Source organism: Desarmillaria tabescens (assembly GCF_030435595.1).
Source record: "Desarmillaria tabescens strain CCBAS 213 chromosome Unknown EV420scaffold_55, whole genome shotgun sequence".
Classification (NCBI taxonomy): domain Eukaryota; kingdom Fungi; phylum Basidiomycota; class Agaricomycetes; order Agaricales; family Physalacriaceae; genus Desarmillaria; species Desarmillaria tabescens.
The window spans coordinates 137,414-157,382 of record NW_026848354.1 but is presented as its reverse complement, the minus strand read 5'-3'; the positions used below and the strand labels follow the sequence as shown (position 1 = coordinate 157,382).

Here is a 19,969-nt window from a genome sequence, read left to right as displayed (position 1 = left end):
AGCAGCGACGAGTTAGTGTCATGTAAAATAGATAAATAAAAAATAACCCTAGGATGACAGCTTTTTATCATACCGCTTCAACAACAACCTGTCTACCCAACCGTCCTTTGGGAATGCTTTATCCCACTGATTGTGCAAATGTAACCCAAACACGTTCCCAAGAGCCTTATCCAGTGGACCTCCCTCCTCCATCCCAAGCCCCATCGTCCACTTGCCTTTCGCATCGTCCGCCACAAATGGGTCAGGCAGCCTGTTATCCAATCTACACGCTCTGCCATCACTGAAACAGAACGGAAGGATCTTGAAGGGAGGTATGGACCCCACAACTACCCGACGCCATAACTTGAAGTACAGCGTCGACCCCCAGTCAGTGGAATCAGCCCGAGGCGCGGTTCCGGTAGCCATGATATGGAACGCTTCGCAGATGTAGGGTGAGTGCTGACGGAATCGCATGAGGGCACCATTGAATGGCTGGTAGACTTTGTCTATTGGGGAGATATCAGAGGAGAAAGGATCAAATAAAGGTGTTACGCACCATAGCAGTCCCACTGAGTGACAAACTCGTGCTCGAGTAGGGGATCGAGGTCTCGCGTGAGTAACGAGTCCATATCGATCCATACACCGCCGTAATTCCATAGCAGGAGCAGGCGAATGAGGTCGCCGTCAACCCATGCTTTCTCGTCTTTACGACGCAACAGCTCGCTGCCCTCTAGCTCTGTTCCCACTGCCAATGCAGGGATATTGACAATTTTGAGGGCAAAGGCGTCGGGGTAACGCTCCACATAGCCGGCGAGGATCTCGTTGCTGGAGAGGTCACCGTTCGACCATAGGATAAGGCGGGAGGTGTGGATGTTCTGGGTGGCGAAGAAGGATTTGAGCATATACTCTTGCCGAGGTCCAAAGGCAGCGAGGTCGACTCGCCAATATGTATGGTACTGGATTCGTTCGTCACCGGGTATGTGCACATCAGGTATGCGAGTACTGCCGTCACTGCGTATCGTCCCAGCGAGGTCGTAACAATCCAAACCCATCTTCAATAGCAGCCCCGCCTGCACCTCCGTCTTCTTTGGACCGTATACTGCCTCCGACACGTTGTATTTTGGGCTGACTCTCGATGGGCCAAAACACCCAGCGAGTGGTTCGGTGGGCAATATTTCTTGATGTATCCAGTCACGGGAGTAGAACGCGAACTCTATGTGGGTTTCGTAGTAATAGAATCTGTAGAGAATGAATAAGGTGGTGGACAAGACGAATAGGGCGACGAAGCGCAGTCGTCGGATAGAGAATTTTGCAGACATCGTGGGTCGTGGTCTGTGCTCAAAAAAATATTCGGATTGGTGGAGGGTGGATGGTGAGGCTCGGCGTCTTGACGAGGACTGAGCATGGTAATAGTACGGCAGTTGCTCTTCACTCATGACAAAAGAGGGAAAGCTTACATAGCCGCCGGCTCCGAGTCGGTCCATTTTACCTTGAAGCTTGATCACCCATGAAGGCCATCAGAGGTATCTTATCAGTGTCCCTCAGTTGCATGGCCATACTTATCTTATTTCAGGTGTGCTTTTGACATGGTTAGTCGTTTACGCAGAGTTCTATTTACGTGGTTTCTTGAACCTCCTTCTAACAGTGATGCGGCGGTCAAGCAAATTCTGTTGGCTATGAACGAAAGACAGACGTTCATCATTGAAGACCTTGACGAAAACCATCTCCTCATCAAACAAGAAATGGAGTACTATGTCAGGAAAGAGTTGGAAGCGGAGGCGAGTCGGCGCTATGAATACTTATTCATTTCACTTACACTTACAGTCCCATGCAGTTGGAGAAGAATACGTACAGTCTGGAAACATGACGTTTAAGTCTCTTGTCCGTACACCAAGAATCATTTTCGTGACGCCGATAACAACTAGCTGATTGTCAATATTTGCAAGGAGTTCTACTCCTATGGTTCCGTACGAAATTATAGGTCAGTTATTACATGAACACATTTCGAGGAGTTTATTCAGTAAGTAAACTCCTCGAAATGAGGTATTAAACATGTTTATAGACTGCATGCATGCAGCATTCGTCCATATTCATCCTGACAGCTTCTACGTCCTTCATAATGTCCGGGAGGCTCTGCAAGGCCTAATACATGCTTCTACGATATCGGTCATGGCCAATGCAACTGGCATGCCCCTAGGATCAGTGCCAAAATTGACCAAACCCATCAGATGTCTCTGTTCTGAGCGCCGGAATATCAGCAAATACTGTGACCAGTCGCAACAGGTACTCTAGAAGTGGGCAGAACGCTAATTTCTGCCTTATGCTGTGGTGCCGTCATAATTGTTAACATAGTTGACATATCCTCTTGGACCCCTTGTGTTTGAAACCGGTTTGAAACATTGCTAGTACTAACAGCGAGGAGATTGGGGAAAACAATGTGAACATCTTATGTTAGCAATGGTCCGTGTAGGCGGTTGGAGCTAAGGTATCTTAGTTACGACAGCTCTGCTGTGTTTCCAAATAATTCGAGGGTGGATCTGAAATAGAAGTGCTTCCGAGTTCGACTCAATTGTTGCTCAGAATATCTTCGTTCTTTCATTTCATTGAAACAGATTCATTTCGGTTCCCCCCTTTCAGTCGATGCGTGTGGTGTGGCCTGGATACTTTGTGGCTCAATATTTCTGCCCGATGAATTGGAAAAGGGACTCTTTGGAAGGATAGGTAGTTAGACGAGTAACTGTGGGCCGCTACAGTGGAAGTACGGAATGGAGAACGTTCCTGAACCGGCGTAATCTTTCATCTCGGTCCGGGTTCCGTACCAGGAAGCTCTTTTCCGCTGCTACTAACTGCAAAGATTCTCTTCTTGCGTAGACTCTCGCTTTATACTCGCTGCCGGGTCAATCCATATATTTTGGGCTCGAGCATGCCTCTTCCATCAGAAATCAGGCCGTCGATAATGTGCGTCTACCCCAATTCTGCTTGGGTTGCTCTCCTGTCTCAACATACACCCGGATACGCACTCAATTTTTGAAATGATGGCTTCGAATTCCCATCGACTTAAAATCAATTGGCGTTTGCCGAATCTCATTGTTTAGCACACCCACGGTGAAGCCTGTACGCCCGTTGTCTACGATTGCAAAAATGGGTTAGTACACTGTTTTCTTTGATTGTGGCCTTCGCACTGATCATACGAGGACAGAACCTGTGTTAAAGTCGCCGATCCCTGCTGGAATATTGAGCGTCATTGAGAGGTCTAAGCAACTTGCTGCTTGGACTGCTGTCGATCAGCATATCAAGCCGGAGCACCGGGTATGTGAATATAGATCCTCTGTTGAGTCGTGGCTCATCGTTGCGGTCCAGGTAATTGGGGTTGGATCAGGTTCGCTGTCAGATATAGGTTGCTGAACATGATACGATTCATCATTCAGGATCTACTGTTCCATATGTTGTCGAGCGGATCGTCATGCAGGGATACGAGGCGAACAAGGATCGTGTTTTCATTCCCACTGGTAGATACAGGTTTGTTTCCCGAGAGCCTCCTGCTGATTCCAGATGGACCCAGGCTTTTCAATCCAAGGAATTGATCGTGTCCTCAGGTTTGGGCTTGGGAGATGTTGATCAATACTCGACTATCGACGTAACGATAGATGGGGCTGATGAGTGAGCGCGCGCGGCTGTCTTTCTTCAGCCTATCAGGACTCATTGTGATGCAAGGGTGGATCGTGAGCTCAACTGCATCAAGGGTGGAGGAGCTTGCCATTTACGAGAGAAGGTCTTGGCGGAGGCGGCGCTCACGTTCGTTTCATCTCCATCTCCTTGTTGCACGCTGATTGTCAGGATACTGTACAGGTTCATTCTTGTCGCGGATTATCGCAAGAACGTGGATTATCTTTGCACAAATGTAAGTGTTTGCTGCCGAGTCATCGTTGCCATGAAATGGCGCCTCGAAAATAAGTTTCTTGCATCCGAAGGCCTTGCATCCAGTTTGCTTTTACAAACCATCCTTACGATTTTCCGAGGCCGGAAAAGTGATGACAGCGACCGACTTGCTTTTCCCCATGGCGTTGGAACGGGGCATCATGATAACCGTCGAAAAAATTTTCTCCCACAGTCATGGAACAGGAACGTCGAAACATGCTAACTGGATTTTCTGTCTAGTTTAAACCTGGCGTCCCCATTGAGGTAGTACCTTTTGCGTACGCGAAGGTTTTACGCAACCTGCACGAAAGCTTGCGGTCACCAAACGCGACCCTTAGGATGGCTGTCGCCAAAGGTGCGCACCCTCGTTTCATTGTCAGTTCTGTGATTTGACCAAAATGTATAGCGGGGCCTGTAGTAACAGATAACGGTAACTTTGTCATAGACGCGCCGTTTTCGAGAGAGGACATGATGGATCCATATGCAGTTGCGTAGAGTTTTTCCGCTCTTCCCACAGTTGTCTCATGGTGTGATAGATCATGGCCCGCATCAAGATGCTTACCGGGGTCGTTGAAGTGGGGTTATTCTGCCATATGGCCAAGGCGGCATACTTCGGTAACCAGGTGTGTTTCAGCGCTGGTTTGCTTGATATCTTTTCTGATACTCATCCCGATCAGGATGGAAGTGTCACGGTGAAATGGGACGGTGGCAAGATTGAGCAGATCCCTGCTGCTAGCCAGTAGTGAAGAATTAGGCCTCAGTGTTGATAGAGAGAACTTGTTCGATCGCAGGGCTGGAGAAGGCTGAGAAGTACTAGAACTGAATGTACATGTACTTTAAATATTACGAGAACTTTGCAACATCTCTGATACGCATCGGCATTTATTAGGTAGGCCTTGATCAAGTCGTAAAATATCTTTTTCGTCCCTGACGGAGGGAACGGAGAAGTCACTGGGAAAAGAACCCCTATTCGCCCTTCCACGTGCTTGATCTTGCTAAACGTCGAAATTTCGGAATTGTGACTCATTGGACAGCTCGTTTTCCTTTCCCTTATTCAAAAGTGGATGGTCGTTAGATATCCGTCTGCAGTTCCTCTTCTTTCTTCTTCGCCATAATGTCGAATCCTGAGGCCGACGTCTTCAAGGTCTCCATCCTCGGGAAGGAATCCATCCACTGTGGTTTCCATCTCGTCCCATACATTGTCCGCACTGTCATCAGCACTTTGCCGTCGTCGAATTATGTCCTTATCACCGACACCAATGTTGCCAAGTGGCATCTGGATGCGTTCGAGGAGGAGTTTGATGCTCGCGCTTCGGCGGCAACACCCAACGGTGTAGCGTCTAAACCCAATGGTGCTGCGCTTAATGGTGTCACTAACGGGACGCCAAAGCCTCAGAACTTTCGGTTCTTCACCTATGTGATTCCGCCTGGGGAGACGTCAAAGAGTCGGGAGGGTAAGGCCGAGATAGAAGATTTTTTGCTGGCCAATAGATGCACCAGAGATACTGTTATTCTGGCTTTAGGTGGTGGAGTAATTGGAGATCTTACTGGATTCGTTGCTGCCACTTTGTGCGTATAGGTTATCCTGTCTCTATTTTCTGCAGTGTCACTAACATCGATTTCAGTATGCGTGGAGTTCGCTACGTTCAAATACCCACGACGTTGCTAGCTATGGTTGATTCTAGCGTCGGTGGCAAGACCGCAATCGATACCCCGCTTGGCAAGAATTTGATTGGAGCCTTTTGGCAGCCTGAATATGTCTTCATCGACGCTGCGTTTTTGGAGACCCTTCCCCCTAGAGAGTTCTCTAATGGTATGGCTGAAGTCGTCAAGGTTCGCGTCCAGTCTACTACCCCCATGTCGCTGGAAGCGCTGACTGGTTAATTAGACCGCAGCTATTTGGGATGCCGATGAATTCGCATCGCTTGAATCTCGGTCGACCGAAATTTTTGCGGCTCTCCAGTCTTCCTCGGCAGCAACTCATGCCGGTCGTACCAAGGCTACTCGTTCACATTCCCAGGAACTTCTACTTTCAGTTATAGTTGGCTCTATATCTGTCAAGTCTCACATCGTCACTATCGATCCCACGGAGACTGGTCTCAGGAATCTAGTCAATTTTGGGCATTCCATAGGCCATGCCATCGAAGCAGTCCTTACTCCGACTATACTTCATGGGGAGTGTGTTAGCGTTGGCATGATACTGGAGGCTGAGCTTTCGCGCCAGATGGGAATTTTAAGCCAAGTTGGCGTTGGGAGGTTAACAAGGTGTTTAAAGGCTTACAACCTACCGGTGTCGCTCAGTGACCCACGTATTGGAAACCTTCCCGAAGCGAAAGGACTAACAGTCGAAAGACTGTTGGATATCATGCGCGTCGACAAGAAGAATAAGGGTGATGAGAAGAAGATTGTTATTTTGTCTCGTATCGGCAAAACATGGGAAGACAAAGCGACTGGCGTGAAGGATGAGGTCATTAGGAAAGTATTAGCCGAGAAGGTCATGGTTGTCCCAGGCAAGCCCCGCAATGATCCCATCGAGATGTCGACTCCGGGTTCGAAGAGTATATCCAACAGAGCGCTTGTTCTGGCGGCCCTGGGGAGTGGAACCTGCAGACTGAAAAACTTGCTTCATTCGGATGATACTCAAGTCATGATGGCAGCCCTAATGGACTTACAAGTTCGCTAAAGTTCGTTCGATCTGATACTCGTACTTACTCGTATTACAGGGAGCCAAGTTCTCATGGGAAGACGGAGGAGAGACTCTTGTCGTTGAAGGCGGGTCTGGAACTCTATCTTTACCTCCGAAAGGCAAGGAGATCTACTTGGGCAACGCCGGGACCGCGGCCCGCTTCCTCGCCACTGTTTGCACTCTGGTCAGCAAACCATCTTCTGCGGGCGATGCATCTACGACTGTCATTACGGGCAATGTCCGCATGAAGCAGCGTCCTATCGGTCCATTGGTCTCTGCTCTCAAGTCTAATGGTAGCGAGATTGAGTGCCTTGAAGCTCCAGGCTGCCTACCATTGTCCATTGCCCCTAATGGATTGAAGGGAGGCGAGATTTATTTGGCTGCAAGCGTGTCTAGTCAATACGTGTCTTCAATCCTCTTATGCGCCCCCTACGCCGAGGAAAAAGTCACTCTACACCTTACTGGTGGACAAGTGATTTCACAGCCGTATATTGACATGACAGTTGCCATGATGAGGTCTTTTGGCATCGATGTTGTTAGACGCAAGGATGAGGCAACGGGTCATCTGTTGGATATCTACGACATACCAAAGGGAACCTACAGGAATCCTCCGGAGTACAGTATCGAATCTGATGCTAGTTCTGCGACGTATCCTCTGGCAATCGCAGCCATAACAGGGACGACTTGTACCATCGAGAACATTGGATCCAAGTCGCTGCAAGGTGATGCACAGTTTGCGGTGAATGTCTTGAAGAAGATGGGATGCGAGGTTGTGCAAACTGATTCGGAGACTACGGTGAAAGGTCCTGCCGTTGGAGGATTGAAGGCTATCGGAGAGATTGATATGGAGGTGATGACTGATGCCTTCTTAACGGCCTCGGTGTTAGCTGCTTGCGCTCCGGGCAGCACCAAAATCAGAGGAATTGCGAATCAGAGGGTTAAGGAATGTAATCGTATCAAGGCTATGATGGATGAGCTCGGTAGGTCTTTCTGGACTTTTAGCTGAATTGAGGTTGATTTTTCATCTCGACAGCGAAATTCGGCGTTCCGACAAGCGAACTTGACGATGGATTAGAGATAATTGGAAAGCCCATATCAGAGCTTCAGGACCGGGCGCTAGTGTACACTGCTACGATGACCATCGCGTCGCGATGGCTTTCAGTGTCCTTGGTTGTGTTATTCAAGGAACCGTGATCGAGGAAAAACGCTGCTGTCGAAAAGACCTGGCCGAACTGGTGGGATGATCTAGAAAACAAGGTTTGTAGTATTGACTGCTACTTGGTCTTCCCTCTAACCAATCTTGTGTCAGATCGGTTTGTTTGTTAAAGGTGTCGAAACATCTACCCCGGCTGCTGCGATCGCCTCAGCCAGCGGAACCGCCGATCACACATCGTCCGCTTCCATTATCTTGATCGGGAATGCGCGGTTCGGGAAAAACTTTCGTTGGCGACCTAGCCGCCTCCGTCCTTTCCTGGACGTGTATCGATGCCGACCATTATTTCGAAGAGAAGCACCGTATGGGTGTCCGCCAGTTCGTGCACGATCATGGCTGGCCGGCATTCCGTGCAGAGGAGGCTGTCATCCTCAAGGAATTGTTGGCCCAGAATGCCGAACGACATGTAATCAGTCTTGGTGGCGGCGTCGTCGAGTCTCCTGTTTGTCGGGAGATGTTGAAGGAGTATGCAAAGTCGAAGGGTCCAGTGGTGCATATTATGAGGCAGATCGAAGAGGTTGTCAAATACCTTGGAGTTGAGGGGGCTCGTCCTGCGTATGGAGAGCCAATCATGGACGTTTTCAATCGCCGAGAGCCTTGGTTTAAGGAATGCTGCAGCCATCACTTTGTGAACAACGTTGGGTCATTGTTAGGAGATGATGTCTCGCCCTATGGCGAAGAAGCGAACCAGCGATGAAGTTGCTCGATTCTTTGGGCATATCACTGGAATCAAACCTAACTTCTGTGCGAACTTGGCTCCAGGAAAACGATCCTACTTCCTCTGCCTCACATATCCCGATCTCACACCTGCGCTCTCCCGTATTGAGGATTTGACGGCAGGCGTCGGACGCATTGGAATTACGAGCTGATTTACTTACGCTCTCCTCTAGACTTTGGATCAATTGGACAGTACATCCCTTCGGATACTTATGTCGCTGCACAAATCGCCGCGCTTCGTCGCTCGACAACTCTGCCTATCGTGTTTACTGTCAGAACGCTGTCTCAGGGAGGTGCATTCCCAGATACAGCCGAGGACGAAATATTCGAGCTGCTACATTTAGCGTTACGGGTTGGCATCGAGTATGTGGACGTTGAAATCTCCCTCCCGCAGAAGAGGATCCAGGACTTGATTGCCAAGAAGGGCGCATCGAAGATTATTGCTTCTTGGCATGATATGAGTGGGAAGATGAAGTGGAATGGTCCAGAGGTCAAGGAGAAGTACGACTTGGCAAAGAAGTTGGGTGATATCGTCAAGATTGTCGGTCAGGCAGAAACTCTGCAGGACAACTTTGATCTTTTCAACTTCGTTCAGCGTATGGATGGCGTACCTAATGCGAAGCCTTTCTTGGCTATCAATATGGGTGCTAACGGACAGATTTCTCGTATCCTGAATCCTACCTTTACGCCAGTGACGCATCCCCTTCTTCCTAACAAGGCTGCTCCCGGACAGCTTTCGTTCGTACAAATACAGAAAGCGCTTCATCTCATGGGTCAGATGCCCGCTCGTCGTTTCTTCCTCTTCGGTTGTCCAATTGCCCATTCTATGTCCCCTACGCTTCACAACACCGCGTTCAACCTGCTTGGATTACCCCATGTCTACGGGCTGCTAGAAACCCCAGAGGTTGGCGAGGAGATAAAGGCTACGCTTGCTGCACCCGACTTCGGCGGCGCTTCTGTGACGATTCCGCATAAACTCGATATCATACCTCTTCTCGACAAGCTTTCACTTGCAGCCGAGTTGATTGGAGCTGTAAATACTATTGTTCCTATTCGCGAAGGCTCGGAAACGGTTTTGTACGGCGACAACACCGATTGGATAGGCATTCGAAGCTGCATTACTTCACACATTGCTGTTGGCGGCATACACTCTGCTCTAGTGATTGGTGCGGGAGGTACAGCCCGAGCGGCTATTTTCGCCCTCGAATCCCTCGGAGCAAAACGGATCTATCTTTTTAACCGTACTCACAGCAAGGCCGCAGCGTTAGCACGAGTGTTCCCTGACGCCAACATCCATGTGCTGGATAAGCTCGGGCATTGGCCGGAAGGGAACGTACCACCTAATGTGATAGTATCCACTGTTCCGGCTACCGAGACTACGACTGTACACGAACCCAGTCATCTGAACTTCCCCGACAGGTTATTCGACTTCAGAGATGGGCCGGCGGTAGTCATTGATATGGCTTACAAGCCTATCGAAACCCCTCTTTTACTGCTTGCAAAGGCGACCGCCAAGAATTGGACTGCCGTTCCTGGCGTTGAGGCGTTATTGGAGCAAGGGTTCGGTCAGTTTGAGATGTGGACGGGACGACGCTGCCCTAAAACCGCCGTCTCAGCAAAGGTCTGGGAGGCGTACCTACAACCGTAAGAAAGTAGATCCTGTGTATGTAGACGAATCGTAGAATTTTGATTTTCGGTGTGGGTCCAAATGTAATGCGGAAGCGGGACGGGAACTAAAAAAAGCGGAATCTATGGTACCGGAAACGGACGGACACCGTGTTTGACAGGGCATCCGAAAAAGGCATATCACGACCCGGAAGAGCCAGGCAGCTGGAATTATATGAGGGCAAAACCAGACAAAACATTGCATTTTCTTTCTCTCCGTTTCTCTTCCGTCGTCGCATTCCCTCTCTGAAGTGCTTTCACTTCGTCGTGGTATATATTAAGGATGCAGGCCGCTCGCAATCAACGTAAGTAGACCGGCCCAGAGCGCGACAGTCATTTGATCTTCCTTTTTCCCTAGTTGCCAGGTCATTGGGTCTTCCCCGTTCTAGAGCTCTGAGAGTCTCTCGCGAACCGATTCGTTTCGTCCGCCGGGGTCTGTCGACCACTCAGTCTAGAAGGAGTGAACAGGTGCGCTTGTTTTTACTGTTTTAAGGTGTCTACTCATAATGGGCAGGAGCCGTCAACGTCAACACCTCCGCCGGTCGCAAAATCTACGAAATGGCGGACTTTCCTGCAAGGCCTGGGCAGGGCAACTATTGTGGCTTTGGTTGTCGGCTCCGGATCCTTCTACTACGTCACGCAAAAGGACCGAAATCCTGGAGCTCAACTTCCTTTTGATCCTGAGAAAAAGACAATTGTCGTATTGGGAAGTGGATGGGGTGCTACCAGTATGCTGAAAACGATAGACACGGCGGACTACAATGTGGTAAGTGTCTCCGTTATCGCTTTGCTATTGTGCGTGTCTCACAGATATACAGGTTGTTATCAGTCCCAAAAACTTTTTCCTCTTCACGCCTCTTCTACCTAGCGTTGCTGTCGGAACTCTCACCTCGCGAGCTATTCTCCAGCCAACGCGATACGTCACACGGCACAAGGCGCGGGAAGTGACCGTCATTGAAGCGGAAGCCCGAGAAGTCGACGTGAGTTGTCATCCCCCTGACCCCATACACTTCCCCTCACTCGATCGCGTCATAGCCTCACAAGAAAACTGTCACCTTCACTGGTACGGACTGCGTTTATCTCTCTGCACGTGGTGTGCTCAAATTGGAATTGTAATGTTCTCAGATGACCAGGGCAAATCGTCTAAAACCATTCCGTATGATTATCTCGTCTATGCCGTCGGGGCGGAGGTCCAGACGTTCGGCACCCCGGGAGTTCAGGAGAAGGCTTGTTTCATGAAAGAGATCCAAGATGCCGAGAAGGTCAGTTCCAGCTGTAGTTTTATCTATTTCAGCTGCTCATGGATTTATCTAGATGCAAAAGAAGGTTATGGAATGTACGTTAGACTTTTTTATCGAGCTCTGAATGCTCTATCTAATCTTCGTCAGGCATCGAAACTGCTGCGTTCCCTGGTCAATCTGCAGAGGAAGTGGAACGGCTACTCCATATGGTACCAGTTTTCTTGAAATCTCGGTGTATTTCTCTGATTGTCGGTCTCTATCAGGTCGTTGTTGGTGGTGGCCCAACCGGTATAGAACTCAGGTTCGTATGACATAGCTTTTAATTGACTCCTGCCTAATGTCTATTTGACAGCGGTGAAATTCATGATTTCCTTGAAGTGAGCCGCATCTACCGCGGGTCCTTTTACTTGTGCTCATGATGATCATAGGACGACTTGAAATCTTGGTACCCCGAGCTTGCCGGCAAAGTTCGCATCACTCTCGTCGAGGCTCTCCCATCTGTCTTGCCTATGTTCAGCAAGCAGCTGATCGACTACACGGAATCGACATTTAAAGAGAGCAAGATCAACATCATGACGAAGACCATGGTCAAGGAGGTCCGTTACACCAGTGCCCCTTACAAAGCTGCATTCTAATTACGATGGTGTAGGTCAAGGATAAGTCCGTGGTTCTCCAGATGCCTGACAAGAGCATTGCCGAGATTCCCTGTGGCATTGTTGTTTGGGCCGCTGTACGTGATTTATTAGTATTTTCGGGTCAAATCTCCTTATCGTCGTTTGCGGCAGGGTAACAAGGGTAGAAAGATAACACAAGATTTAATGGCCAAGCTTCCTGCCACGCAAACCAACCGTCGGGGTCTTTCAGTAGATGGTCCGTATCTCCATATTCCATGTACGCGGCAAGTCTCTTATCATCCACAGAATATCTACGGATGAGCGGAACCGACGGAAGCATTTTCGCTATCGGAGACTGCACTGCCACATCCTATGCACCCACAGCCCAAGTCGCGTCTCAACAGGGTGCTTACCTCGCGCGGGTTTTAGCACAGATAGCAAAGAAGGACGCCTTGGAAGCCAAGCTGAAGAACTTGGAGGCAAAGGTTGGCGGCGTCGAGAGTGAAGTCGAAGCAAAAGGTATTGCGGACGAGGTCGAGAATGTCAAGAAGCAAATTGACATGGTCAAGTTGAGGCCCTTCCACTACTCTCACCAGGGCAGTCTGGCGTAAGTGAACCAAGCTCATCTCGTGCTAAGTACGAGCTGACTGCGGTATAGGTACATCGGATCTGACAAAGCTATCGCCGATTTGCCATTCTTGAACGGAAATGTATGTCGTGCTCTGCGTTTTGATTCCGTTTACCAATTGACCCTGTCGTACAGATCGCTAGTGGTGGTGTCGCGACGTTCTTGTTCTGGCGTAGCGCCTATCTGAGCACCTTGTTCTCCCTCCGCAACCGCACCCTCGTCGCAAACGACTGGATATTAACAAAGTTGTTTGGCCGGTATGTGTTTCTCCGTTAACGAATTCCGTTTGTAATTGACATCGGTCCATTTGTAGTGATGTCAGTCGAGACTGATACCGAATTTTCAGATGAACGATCTTTATTTGTCCGTTGGTCGTTAGAGGAAGCTTAACATGTCCTTAGTGCTACGAGTGGATTGTCGTAGCGTTCCTAGAGCACCTTACACCTTTCCTTAATTTTGACGGCATTTCATTAGATTTTCTACGCCAGTTTTGTGGTTTTCTTTGATTTTTTTTGTATATCGTACTATATGTAGTGGATATGCCTTCGCCCTAGATTCGCTCTTATTTAACTACCGAGCTTTAGAGTTTCCCCGATGCCTCACGGCGTTTGGGGTGCAGCACATGTACTCCGCGCTTGAAGGACTTTTCTTGAGGTACGCCTGAATCTCTCAAAAACTCTTTTTCTTATTGAATGAGCGCTGAGAGCTCTTGATTCCACCGTCCTGTCGACAGACCAAGTACTACGATCCCAATGTTGACCAGCCGGACCTACACTCCTGCCCGCTCGGCTCAGCTTCTGATGCATTGATGATTCGAACCTTCCGACGTTCTGCAGCTCCCCAGGCTTCTTCTCCGCATGGGGGCCCCATTCTAGGCACAGCCGTTCTCCACGTCTTTCCAAATAAACGGATTAACCCAAGGCTGAACCGTGCAAGCGATATGCGGATGTAGCGTTGCTCGGAGGCTTGCGATTAGTTTCCGAGTCTATAAATAAGCACGCCGGAGATACTTAGCAGGCCCAATTTTCTTTCTTTTCCCCCGCGATGGCAGGAGGTGCTGTACCCCAAACGACCGCTGGGACGTCCTCTAACAAGGGTGTCTTCCATAAACACAATCTCCGTGCCACGCTATTTTGTACTGTGTTTGTCTTCGGAGCAATTCTTTACGGGTAGGTCTCTCCGTCAACTTTCCGTAAATAAAAACATTCCTCGCCGGACCGCTAACTATTTTACTATTAGATACGATGGGTCCGTGTTCTCATTCAAAGATGCATTACTTCGAGTTTATTTAGGATTGCCATAGGACATACTTCACTGGAATTCTAGCGATGAATAAATTCAAGCTTGATTTTGGATCGCGCCAACCGGATGGATCATATACGATATCGTCTGCTTATCAGTCGCTCTTTGCTTCTATAGTGCAGGTTGGTGAAGTTATAGGATCTTTGTCGGCCGGATTTATTGGTGATCGTCGGGGGCGCAAGGGTGCTATGGTCGCTTGTGTTATCCTGGTCACTTTCGGCGCAGTTCTGCAGCTCATCCTCACTGGATCCATTGCCCTCCTTGTGGTGGGACGCGCCATTTTGGGTATCGGTGTCGGTATAGTGTCGAATTGTACGACCTTGTATCTCGCAGAGATCCCTCCTGCTGTGATTCGGGGAACTATGGTATCATCCTGGCAGTTGTTTTTGGCCATCGGTCAAGTCATCGGAGCTGGTGTTGCACAAGGTGAGTTGGGAAAATGTGTATGCGCGCGTGAGGTACTCATTTTGGGTGTGCCCGGACAGGAACGAAGGATTATACAACGTCGTTCTCGTATAGATTCCCCATTGCTTTGAATATCTTGATTTGCTTGATCATCACTGGCGGTCTGTTCTTCGTTCCCGAGTCTCCGAGGTGGCTGCTCTCTAAAGATCGCGAGGAGGACGCGTACAAGGCGCTGTTGCGGGTACACAAGGGCAACGATGAAATCGACATCCGAGCTGAGATGAAAGTTATTCTTGACGCTAAGCAGGCCGAGGCTGAGGAGAGCGGCTCAATCAGTCGTTGGAGAGATATCTTTTCCTGGTGTAGAAAAGAGGAAGTTTCTTGGCGCGTTTGGTATACTTGTGTGTCAGCAGATCGGCGGTGTCCAGTTCGTAAGTTTTCAAGTTCCCCAAGTTTCTCATCATTTATTGCTTGGACAACACTGACTGGAACTGTGTTAGATTTGTGAGTTACTTTGCCAACCGGTCGCGTCGTCGAATATTTATGCTTAATATGGCTTAGTTTCCTATGGGACTGTTTTCTTCGAATCTATCGGAATCACAGATGCAGTTCTTGGTTACTGTAAGCACAGCCTAAGATTTTTTGGCATAGAAATGACGAATGACATATAAATATTTATATAGATGATAACCGATATTGTTGAAGTCTTTGGCGTACTCTGCTCCTTCATGGTTGTCAATCGTATAGGAAGAAGACCACTTCTTTTGTCTACCACCGTTCTGATGGCTATAGTCCTCCTCATCTGTGGTGGTCTTGGTACGATCCCAGCAGAATCCCGGTCCAAGCCCGTCAATTCGGCCATAGCCTCTATGATCATCATCTACGTCTTGTATGTTACAACCGCTCCACCTGTCCATTTCCCACCTCATTATTTTCTAGTATCTTCAATTTGGCATGGGGACCCCTCGCGTGGGTGGTCGCAACTGAATTGGCCGCAGGAAAGAACCGTACGAAGATCATGGGTATCTCCACAGCTGCCTTTTGGGTTTCTGCCTGGGCGGTTACTTTCACACTGCCATATTTGTATAATTCAGAGCCTGGCTCGGCAGGTCTAGGACCTATGGTTGGATTTATCTGTAAGCTCTCCTACATCCTCATTCTATCCCATCATAATTTTGATTGTTCTTGTTAGATGGTGGTGGCACTATCATCGCCTTTATCTTTGTATATTTCTACATCCCAGAGACGCTCGGTATGCCATTGTTCCTCTTGTCTGTTCGAGAGATATTAATAGTACCTATTAGGCCGGTCATTGGAGGAGATCAACATGATGATGGAACTCCGTGTTCCTACAAGAGCTTGGTCTCAGTACCAGGCCGGTGTTTTGGACAAACATGGACGTCCCGTTCCCCTGGAGCAGTATGTTGCCGAGTCGAAGGTGGGACAGACCGAACTTGTAGAGCACACTGGTGCCGATGGACAACCATCGAGAGCATGAAAGGAAATGGACTTGTAAACAGGGCAGTGTAAACAGTAGGAAGGCATATAATTGATAGGATGTTCAAATGAATGACATTATCTCGATATCGAGTCTTCTGGAACCGGTACCATGGTAAAAGCCAACTTTGTTGGTCCAACAGAACGGGTTTCTGGAGATGATGCACGGATATGGGCAATTCACGGGTCCAACGCAGTGGTGACAGTTACTTTGGCCCAACTAGAGGGAAACCACAACATTGGTGCGACGCATCGGTACCGCATTGAGAAAGGTCACCGTTGTTGGAACAACCGCCATCAATTACCCTCCTCAAACTGTTGATGCTGCAGACAATCCATATGATAAAATTGCTTGGTGACTCCTGGGCCTAGCGTCCTACGGTGAGATTTGCAACACTTCCGGTATATAATGTTATTTGCTCGGTGTCGGTGCATGACAACCATGCTCATTGTAAGTGGTAGCCGGGCTTAACTTTGATACATGTTATGCTTTTGTTCTTATGTTGGCGTTGGTGGCGTCCGCAGTCTGTCGTCAATGTCAAGATAAAGAATCATGTTCCTCAGGCTACAGTACCATTGCTTCTCAGCAATAGTGATCCTGTTTTCAGTATCCTACCAGGACGAATAACCGCAGTTGCGATCCGGGAGAACTGCGGAGATTCATGATGATCCCGGGCCTGAAAACGGCAACCATGCCTTACGTCGTCCAGTAAAGTGTTGGAGACCTTCCATTTTATGGACCCTTGTCACCAAATTGTTATCGTGTGAGAGCCCAGTTACTCTTTGGGTGTTATCACTGGCAGGCTGGCAGCCGTGAATGACGATGGTCAGGAGCAGAATGGGAGAGGGCGCCGTCATCGGTGGAGATGGGATGGAACCACTTTATGAATCCGGGAATGGTGACCGTGGTCCGGGGTTCCACCATCTGACTTTCAGAAGCACTACTGGACCGTCTTGACGACATATTCATTAGAATACAGGGAGCGGACGAATGGAAGGACGAGGAAGTCAAAACTGATGCTATTTTTGTAGATAGAGGCTGCGGAGGTCCGTCGTATGTCCAAAAGCTCAGCTCTGCTCTGCTCTGCCGTTACGCAGCAGATCGATCCCGATAACCCAATTGCACGCCACGCTAAACAATGAAATGCGCAGCCTAGCGACTTCCGGCCATGTACCTTTGTACATGTAAGTGGCCGTGGGATACACATACCTATATTTGGGGGGGAGAGTGAAAGACCTGCCGAAATCCGTTGCCTGGTAGTTAACAAAGTCCGCCATTCCAGGAACCTGATCAAGCGATAGTGACTGGATCCATAGACTCAGGCTGCTAAACAGCACTTATCGCTAGCGCCTGCATGTGCTTGGAGAATAATCGCGATGAAGGAGGCGCTAGAATCAAGGAAGAATTCGGTTATGATAGAAGAACAGCCCGTTGCAGCTGGATGTTGCAGCACTAATCAAAAAAGATCCACCGAGTGCACCAAAGGAGCCGATAAGATCGATCGGGATTTCCCACGTGGATGTGGGCCCCAGTTTTATTCGATTTATGAAATTTCTTCGGCATTGTTGACTTGGTACATATAAAGGCCACCTGCGGATTGTATGCTGCTTCCCTCCACTCCTTAGCTTTTTCGTCTCTCTTTTCGGCATCGTTGGAAGCTAGCTGGTCACTGCTTCGCCTACCTCGACGGTCACGGTCTGCAAGTGTTCATCAATCCAGGCCTCTGCCTCGTTTTCACAAAAGCTACTACAAATCGTTATCGTTTCCCCCGGTCGTTTATCAAAATCGGCCAGCCTAACAGTCTTTACTTTTACTCAGTAGCATTCAATGTCTTCGTCTGCTTCTGCTACAAACGCGACAGCCGCCACCAGCGCCGCTGCCAGTGGTGGTGCCGCTCAAGCTGCTGCTGCCGCAGGTCCAGAGGTCGACGAAGAGAATCTCACGTACCACATTGAGATTTTTGTACTCGCCCTCATCGCTCTCTTGTTCGTTTGTCGCCTCCCCCGGATCCTTGCACGATTTTCTCGTTGGTCAGAATGGACCCAAGGGCCACTTCCTTCGCAACGTCTCCTTTATGACCCGTTCCCCTCGCATCGTCCACCTCACTCACGATCAGGCCTCAAAGGAGACTGCTGGGACATCCACAGACTCGCATACCCTTTACACGCATGCCACCAGCGTCAAGCGTATCGATGGTAAGGGAGAGCCAGCAGTCATGAACTACCCTCCACACGTCAACTCGTGCCCTGCCATTTTCCGCGGCCTTGCCTCCGAGCTGAGCACACGCATCTTACCCGGTTACTCCGTTTCTCAAGTCATTTGTGGTCTGGTCTACCTCTCCGTGTTCATTTACCCCACTTTGTACAAGTCAAACCCATTCTCGGATCCCGTACGAGCAGGTTGGGTGGCGATTGCGCAACTGCCATTTATCTTTGCGTTTGCGTCGAAGAACAATGTCCTAGGGCCGTTTCTAGGGATGGGCTATGAAAAAGTGCGCGTTTTTCATGCATGTCGTAATTTATGTCACTTATTTTTGGCTGGCAGCTCAATTTCATGCATAGAATTGCGGGCTGGATCATGGTGATTGCGGTCAATGTCCACAGCATGGGTTACAGTAAGTAAATGTCATATCTGTTTTTAGCCGTTATATTGATATCCGGGCAGTCTACAAATGGGTCATCGCAGGGGACTTCCAAGAATCTATCGCGGAGCCTGCCAACTACTGGGGCCTTATTGGGTTCATCTGCTGCGATATCATTTTCTTCTTCTCCACTGACTTCTGGAGGGCGAAGGCGTACAATGTGTTCTTGGGGACACACACTGGAGGATTCACTTTGCTACTCATTGCTGTGCGTCTATTTCATTTCACGCAACCCCATGGAGTATTAACAAGCAACATCATCAGTCCTGGATGCACAAAGACGCCAATAAGCCCTACGTCTTGGCCGCTGTGGGATTGTACTCGTTTGATTTCCTGCTACGCTGTATCAAAACGCGCATTCAGACCGCCATTGTCCGTCCCATCCCCGAGCTTGGCCTCACGCGACTCGAGATCCCGGGTATCAACGCCGGATGGCGTGCAGGTCAACACGTCCGGCTGCGCGTGATGTCGTCAGGTATGGGTATCTTGGGATGTGTGGAAGTGCATCCCTTCACTATCGCCAGTGCAAGCAATGGTCCCGAGGGAATGATCTTGATGGTCAAGAAAGTTGGTGGATGGTCGAACAATCTCTACAATATTGCGAAAGTGGGCGGATATGTTGAATCTGGTCGCGGAAGGAACTTGAAGGTCATGGTCGAGGGTCCTTATGGTGCGCAGTGACTGTTTGCTGCTTCTTCGCTTGTGTTTCACACTGTCATTTCCAGGTGGTCCGGGACACACTATTCCAGCAAGCTTTTCGGCCTCAGTGTTCGTAGTTGGTGGTAGCGGTATCACCTACGCCATCGCTGGTATGCAGGAGCTTATTCAAAAAGACCTCGACGGCGAGAGTCGGGTTAAAGTCATTGAGTTGATTTGGGTCGTTCAGGATCCAGGTCCGTTTTTCATCATTCAAATTACTCCGTCATATTCATTACTTTGCACAGCGTCACTTGTTCCGTTAGTCCCAACATTCACCTCCATGATCCAACAGAGCGTTTTCACCCCCGTCAGGATATCGGTCTTCTACACGCGTGCGGTCATCGGCAAGTTCCCCTTCCGCAAGGATTTCTTCTTCCCTGGCTTGTCTTTGAGCCCTGGTAGGCCGAAGCTCGCCACCATGTTCGAGGGGGCGATTTCAAAAACCGTTCAGCTCGGTGCCGGTGTGAAAGATGAGCAAGGACACTCAGGGATGTTGGTATCTGTTTGTGGTCCGACTTCGCTGGCAGACGATGTTGCCAAAGAAGTTGGAAAGATCGACCCTTTGAGGAGAGATCAAGTTGGTGGTGTAGAAATCCATGAGGAGTGAGTCTTTCGCTGAGATGAGCACCAATAACATGCTGATATTTTCCTGCTAGCGTCTTTGGTTGGTAGACGTCATATCTCCATTCTTTTTATTCGTCAGTGGGAGGGCACTGTTGTTTTCTTCTCTTCACTTGGGATTATCTTGACGATGACCACAATG

General features: G+C 49.1%; 7 protein-coding genes across 7 annotated transcripts; 6 read left to right on the top strand and 1 right to left on the bottom strand.

Moving 5' to 3' along the window:
- Positions 1 to 48: 48 nt before the first annotated feature.
- On the bottom strand, positions 49 to 1,298 carry EV420DRAFT_1277613 (glycosyltransferase family 32 protein; the record flags this gene model as incomplete). The annotated part of the gene is made up of 2 exons (XM_060468039.1): positions 49 to 485; positions 536 to 1,298. The coding sequence occupies 2 exons, from the start codon at positions 1,296 to 1,298 to the stop codon at positions 49 to 51; spliced, it is 1,200 nt and encodes a 399-aa protein (XP_060325018.1).
- A 176-nt stretch (positions 1,299 to 1,474) lies between these two features.
- On the top strand, positions 1,475 to 1,939 carry EV420DRAFT_1008414 (nucleotide excision repair TFIIH subunit). The gene is made up of 3 exons (XM_060465296.1): positions 1,475 to 1,502; positions 1,553 to 1,757; positions 1,814 to 1,939. The coding sequence occupies exons 2-3, from the start codon at positions 1,566 to 1,568 to the stop codon at positions 1,844 to 1,846; spliced, it is 225 nt and encodes a 74-aa protein (XP_060325017.1). The 5' UTR covers positions 1,475 to 1,502; positions 1,553 to 1,565; the 3' UTR covers positions 1,847 to 1,939.
- Positions 1,940 to 2,818: 879 nt separating this feature from the next.
- On the top strand, positions 2,819 to 4,819 carry EV420DRAFT_1631361 (ribose 5-phosphate isomerase A-domain-containing protein). Its single transcript, XM_060476146.1, has 12 exons — positions 2,819 to 2,937; positions 3,075 to 3,124; positions 3,179 to 3,288; positions 3,340 to 3,358; positions 3,408 to 3,498; positions 3,532 to 3,639; positions 3,694 to 3,774; positions 3,829 to 3,880; positions 4,138 to 4,252; positions 4,304 to 4,383; positions 4,434 to 4,520; positions 4,575 to 4,819. Exons 1-12 carry the CDS (start codon positions 2,903 to 2,905, stop codon positions 4,638 to 4,640), a joined length of 894 nt encoding a protein of 297 aa, XP_060325016.1. The 5' UTR covers positions 2,819 to 2,902; the 3' UTR covers positions 4,641 to 4,819.
- A 121-nt stretch (positions 4,820 to 4,940) lies between these two features.
- EV420DRAFT_1574876 (Shikimate dehydrogenase) lies at positions 4,941 to 10,216 on the top strand. Its single transcript, XM_060474439.1, is given in 10 exon segments — positions 4,941 to 5,466; positions 5,523 to 5,730; positions 5,786 to 6,571; positions 6,621 to 7,563; positions 7,691 to 7,773; positions 7,805 to 7,840; positions 7,893 to 8,046; positions 8,090 to 8,457; positions 8,477 to 8,638; positions 8,662 to 10,216. 10 exon segments carry the CDS (start codon positions 5,012 to 5,014, stop codon positions 10,159 to 10,161), a joined length of 4,695 nt encoding a protein of 1,564 aa, XP_060325015.1. The 5' UTR covers positions 4,941 to 5,011; the 3' UTR covers positions 10,162 to 10,216.
- Positions 10,217 to 10,331: 115 nt separating this feature from the next.
- Positions 10,332 to 13,127, top strand: EV420DRAFT_1008101 (pyridine nucleotide-disulfide oxidoreductase-domain-containing protein). Its single transcript, XM_060465294.1, has 17 exons — positions 10,332 to 10,483; positions 10,537 to 10,646; positions 10,693 to 10,944; positions 10,997 to 11,158; positions 11,214 to 11,241; positions 11,304 to 11,440; positions 11,493 to 11,514; positions 11,567 to 11,628; positions 11,683 to 11,720; positions 11,772 to 11,796; positions 11,848 to 12,015; positions 12,069 to 12,149; positions 12,205 to 12,289; positions 12,340 to 12,640; positions 12,692 to 12,743; positions 12,797 to 12,918; positions 12,975 to 13,127. The coding sequence occupies exons 1-17, from the start codon at positions 10,462 to 10,464 to the stop codon at positions 12,991 to 12,993; spliced, it is 1,686 nt and encodes a 561-aa protein (XP_060325014.1). The 5' UTR covers positions 10,332 to 10,461; the 3' UTR covers positions 12,994 to 13,127.
- Positions 13,128 to 13,705: 578 nt separating this feature from the next.
- On the top strand, positions 13,706 to 16,187 carry EV420DRAFT_1484721 (uncharacterized protein; the record flags this gene model as incomplete). Its single annotated transcript, XM_060470111.1, has 11 exons — positions 13,706 to 13,801; positions 13,901 to 13,909; positions 13,954 to 14,389; positions 14,449 to 14,703; positions 14,735 to 14,799; positions 14,972 to 14,989; positions 15,052 to 15,257; positions 15,308 to 15,504; positions 15,561 to 15,620; positions 15,673 to 15,806; positions 15,960 to 16,187. The coding sequence occupies 11 exons, from the start codon at positions 13,706 to 13,708 to the stop codon at positions 16,185 to 16,187; spliced, it is 1,704 nt and encodes a 567-aa protein (XP_060325013.1).
- A 1,506-nt stretch (positions 16,188 to 17,693) lies between these two features.
- On the top strand, positions 17,694 to 19,813 carry EV420DRAFT_1622777 (ferric reductase like transmembrane component-domain-containing protein; the record flags this gene model as incomplete). Its single annotated transcript, XM_060475852.1, has 7 exons — positions 17,694 to 17,961; positions 18,014 to 18,357; positions 18,411 to 18,480; positions 18,531 to 18,715; positions 18,772 to 19,177; positions 19,233 to 19,400; positions 19,452 to 19,813. The coding sequence occupies 7 exons, from the start codon at positions 17,694 to 17,696 to the stop codon at positions 19,811 to 19,813; spliced, it is 1,803 nt and encodes a 600-aa protein (XP_060325012.1).
- Positions 19,814 to 19,969: the final 156 nt, after the last annotated feature.

Bases quoted from the DNA above. Each gene is read 5' to 3' on its own strand.
- EV420DRAFT_1008414 (XM_060465296.1), top strand. From the start codon at position 1,566: ATGGTTAGTCGTTTACGCAGAGTTCTATTTACGTGGTTTCTTGAACCT. The intron at 1,758-1,813 runs GCGAGTCGGCGC...AGTCCCATGCAG, and splicing joins GGAAAGAGTTGGAAGCGGAG to TTGGAGAAGAATACGTACAG.
- EV420DRAFT_1631361 (XM_060476146.1), top strand. From the start codon at position 2,903: ATGCCTCTTCCATCAGAAATCAGGCCGTCGATAAT. The intron at 3,775-3,828 runs GTTCGTTTCATC...GATACTGTACAG, and splicing joins TTGGCGGAGGCGGCGCTCAC to GTTCATTCTTGTCGCGGATT. The intron at 4,253-4,303 runs GTGCGCACCCTC...CAAAATGTATAG, and splicing joins TAGGATGGCTGTCGCCAAAG to CGGGGCCTGTAGTAACAGAT.
- EV420DRAFT_1574876 (XM_060474439.1), top strand. From the start codon at position 5,012: ATGTCGAATCCTGAGGCCGACGTCTTCAAGGTCTCCATCCTCGGGAAG. The intron at 7,564-7,690 runs GTAGGTCTTTCT...TCAGAGCTTCAG, and splicing joins GGCTATGATGGATGAGCTCG to GACCGGGCGCTAGTGTACAC. The intron at 7,841-7,892 runs GTTTGTAGTATT...ATCTTGTGTCAG, and splicing joins GGGATGATCTAGAAAACAAG to ATCGGTTTGTTTGTTAAAGG.
- EV420DRAFT_1008101 (XM_060465294.1), top strand. From the start codon at position 10,462: ATGCAGGCCGCTCGCAATCAAC. The intron at 12,290-12,339 runs GTCCGTATCTCC...TATCATCCACAG, and splicing joins TCGGGGTCTTTCAGTAGATG to AATATCTACGGATGAGCGGA. The intron at 12,744-12,796 runs GTATGTCGTGCT...CCTGTCGTACAG, and splicing joins TGCCATTCTTGAACGGAAAT to ATCGCTAGTGGTGGTGTCGC.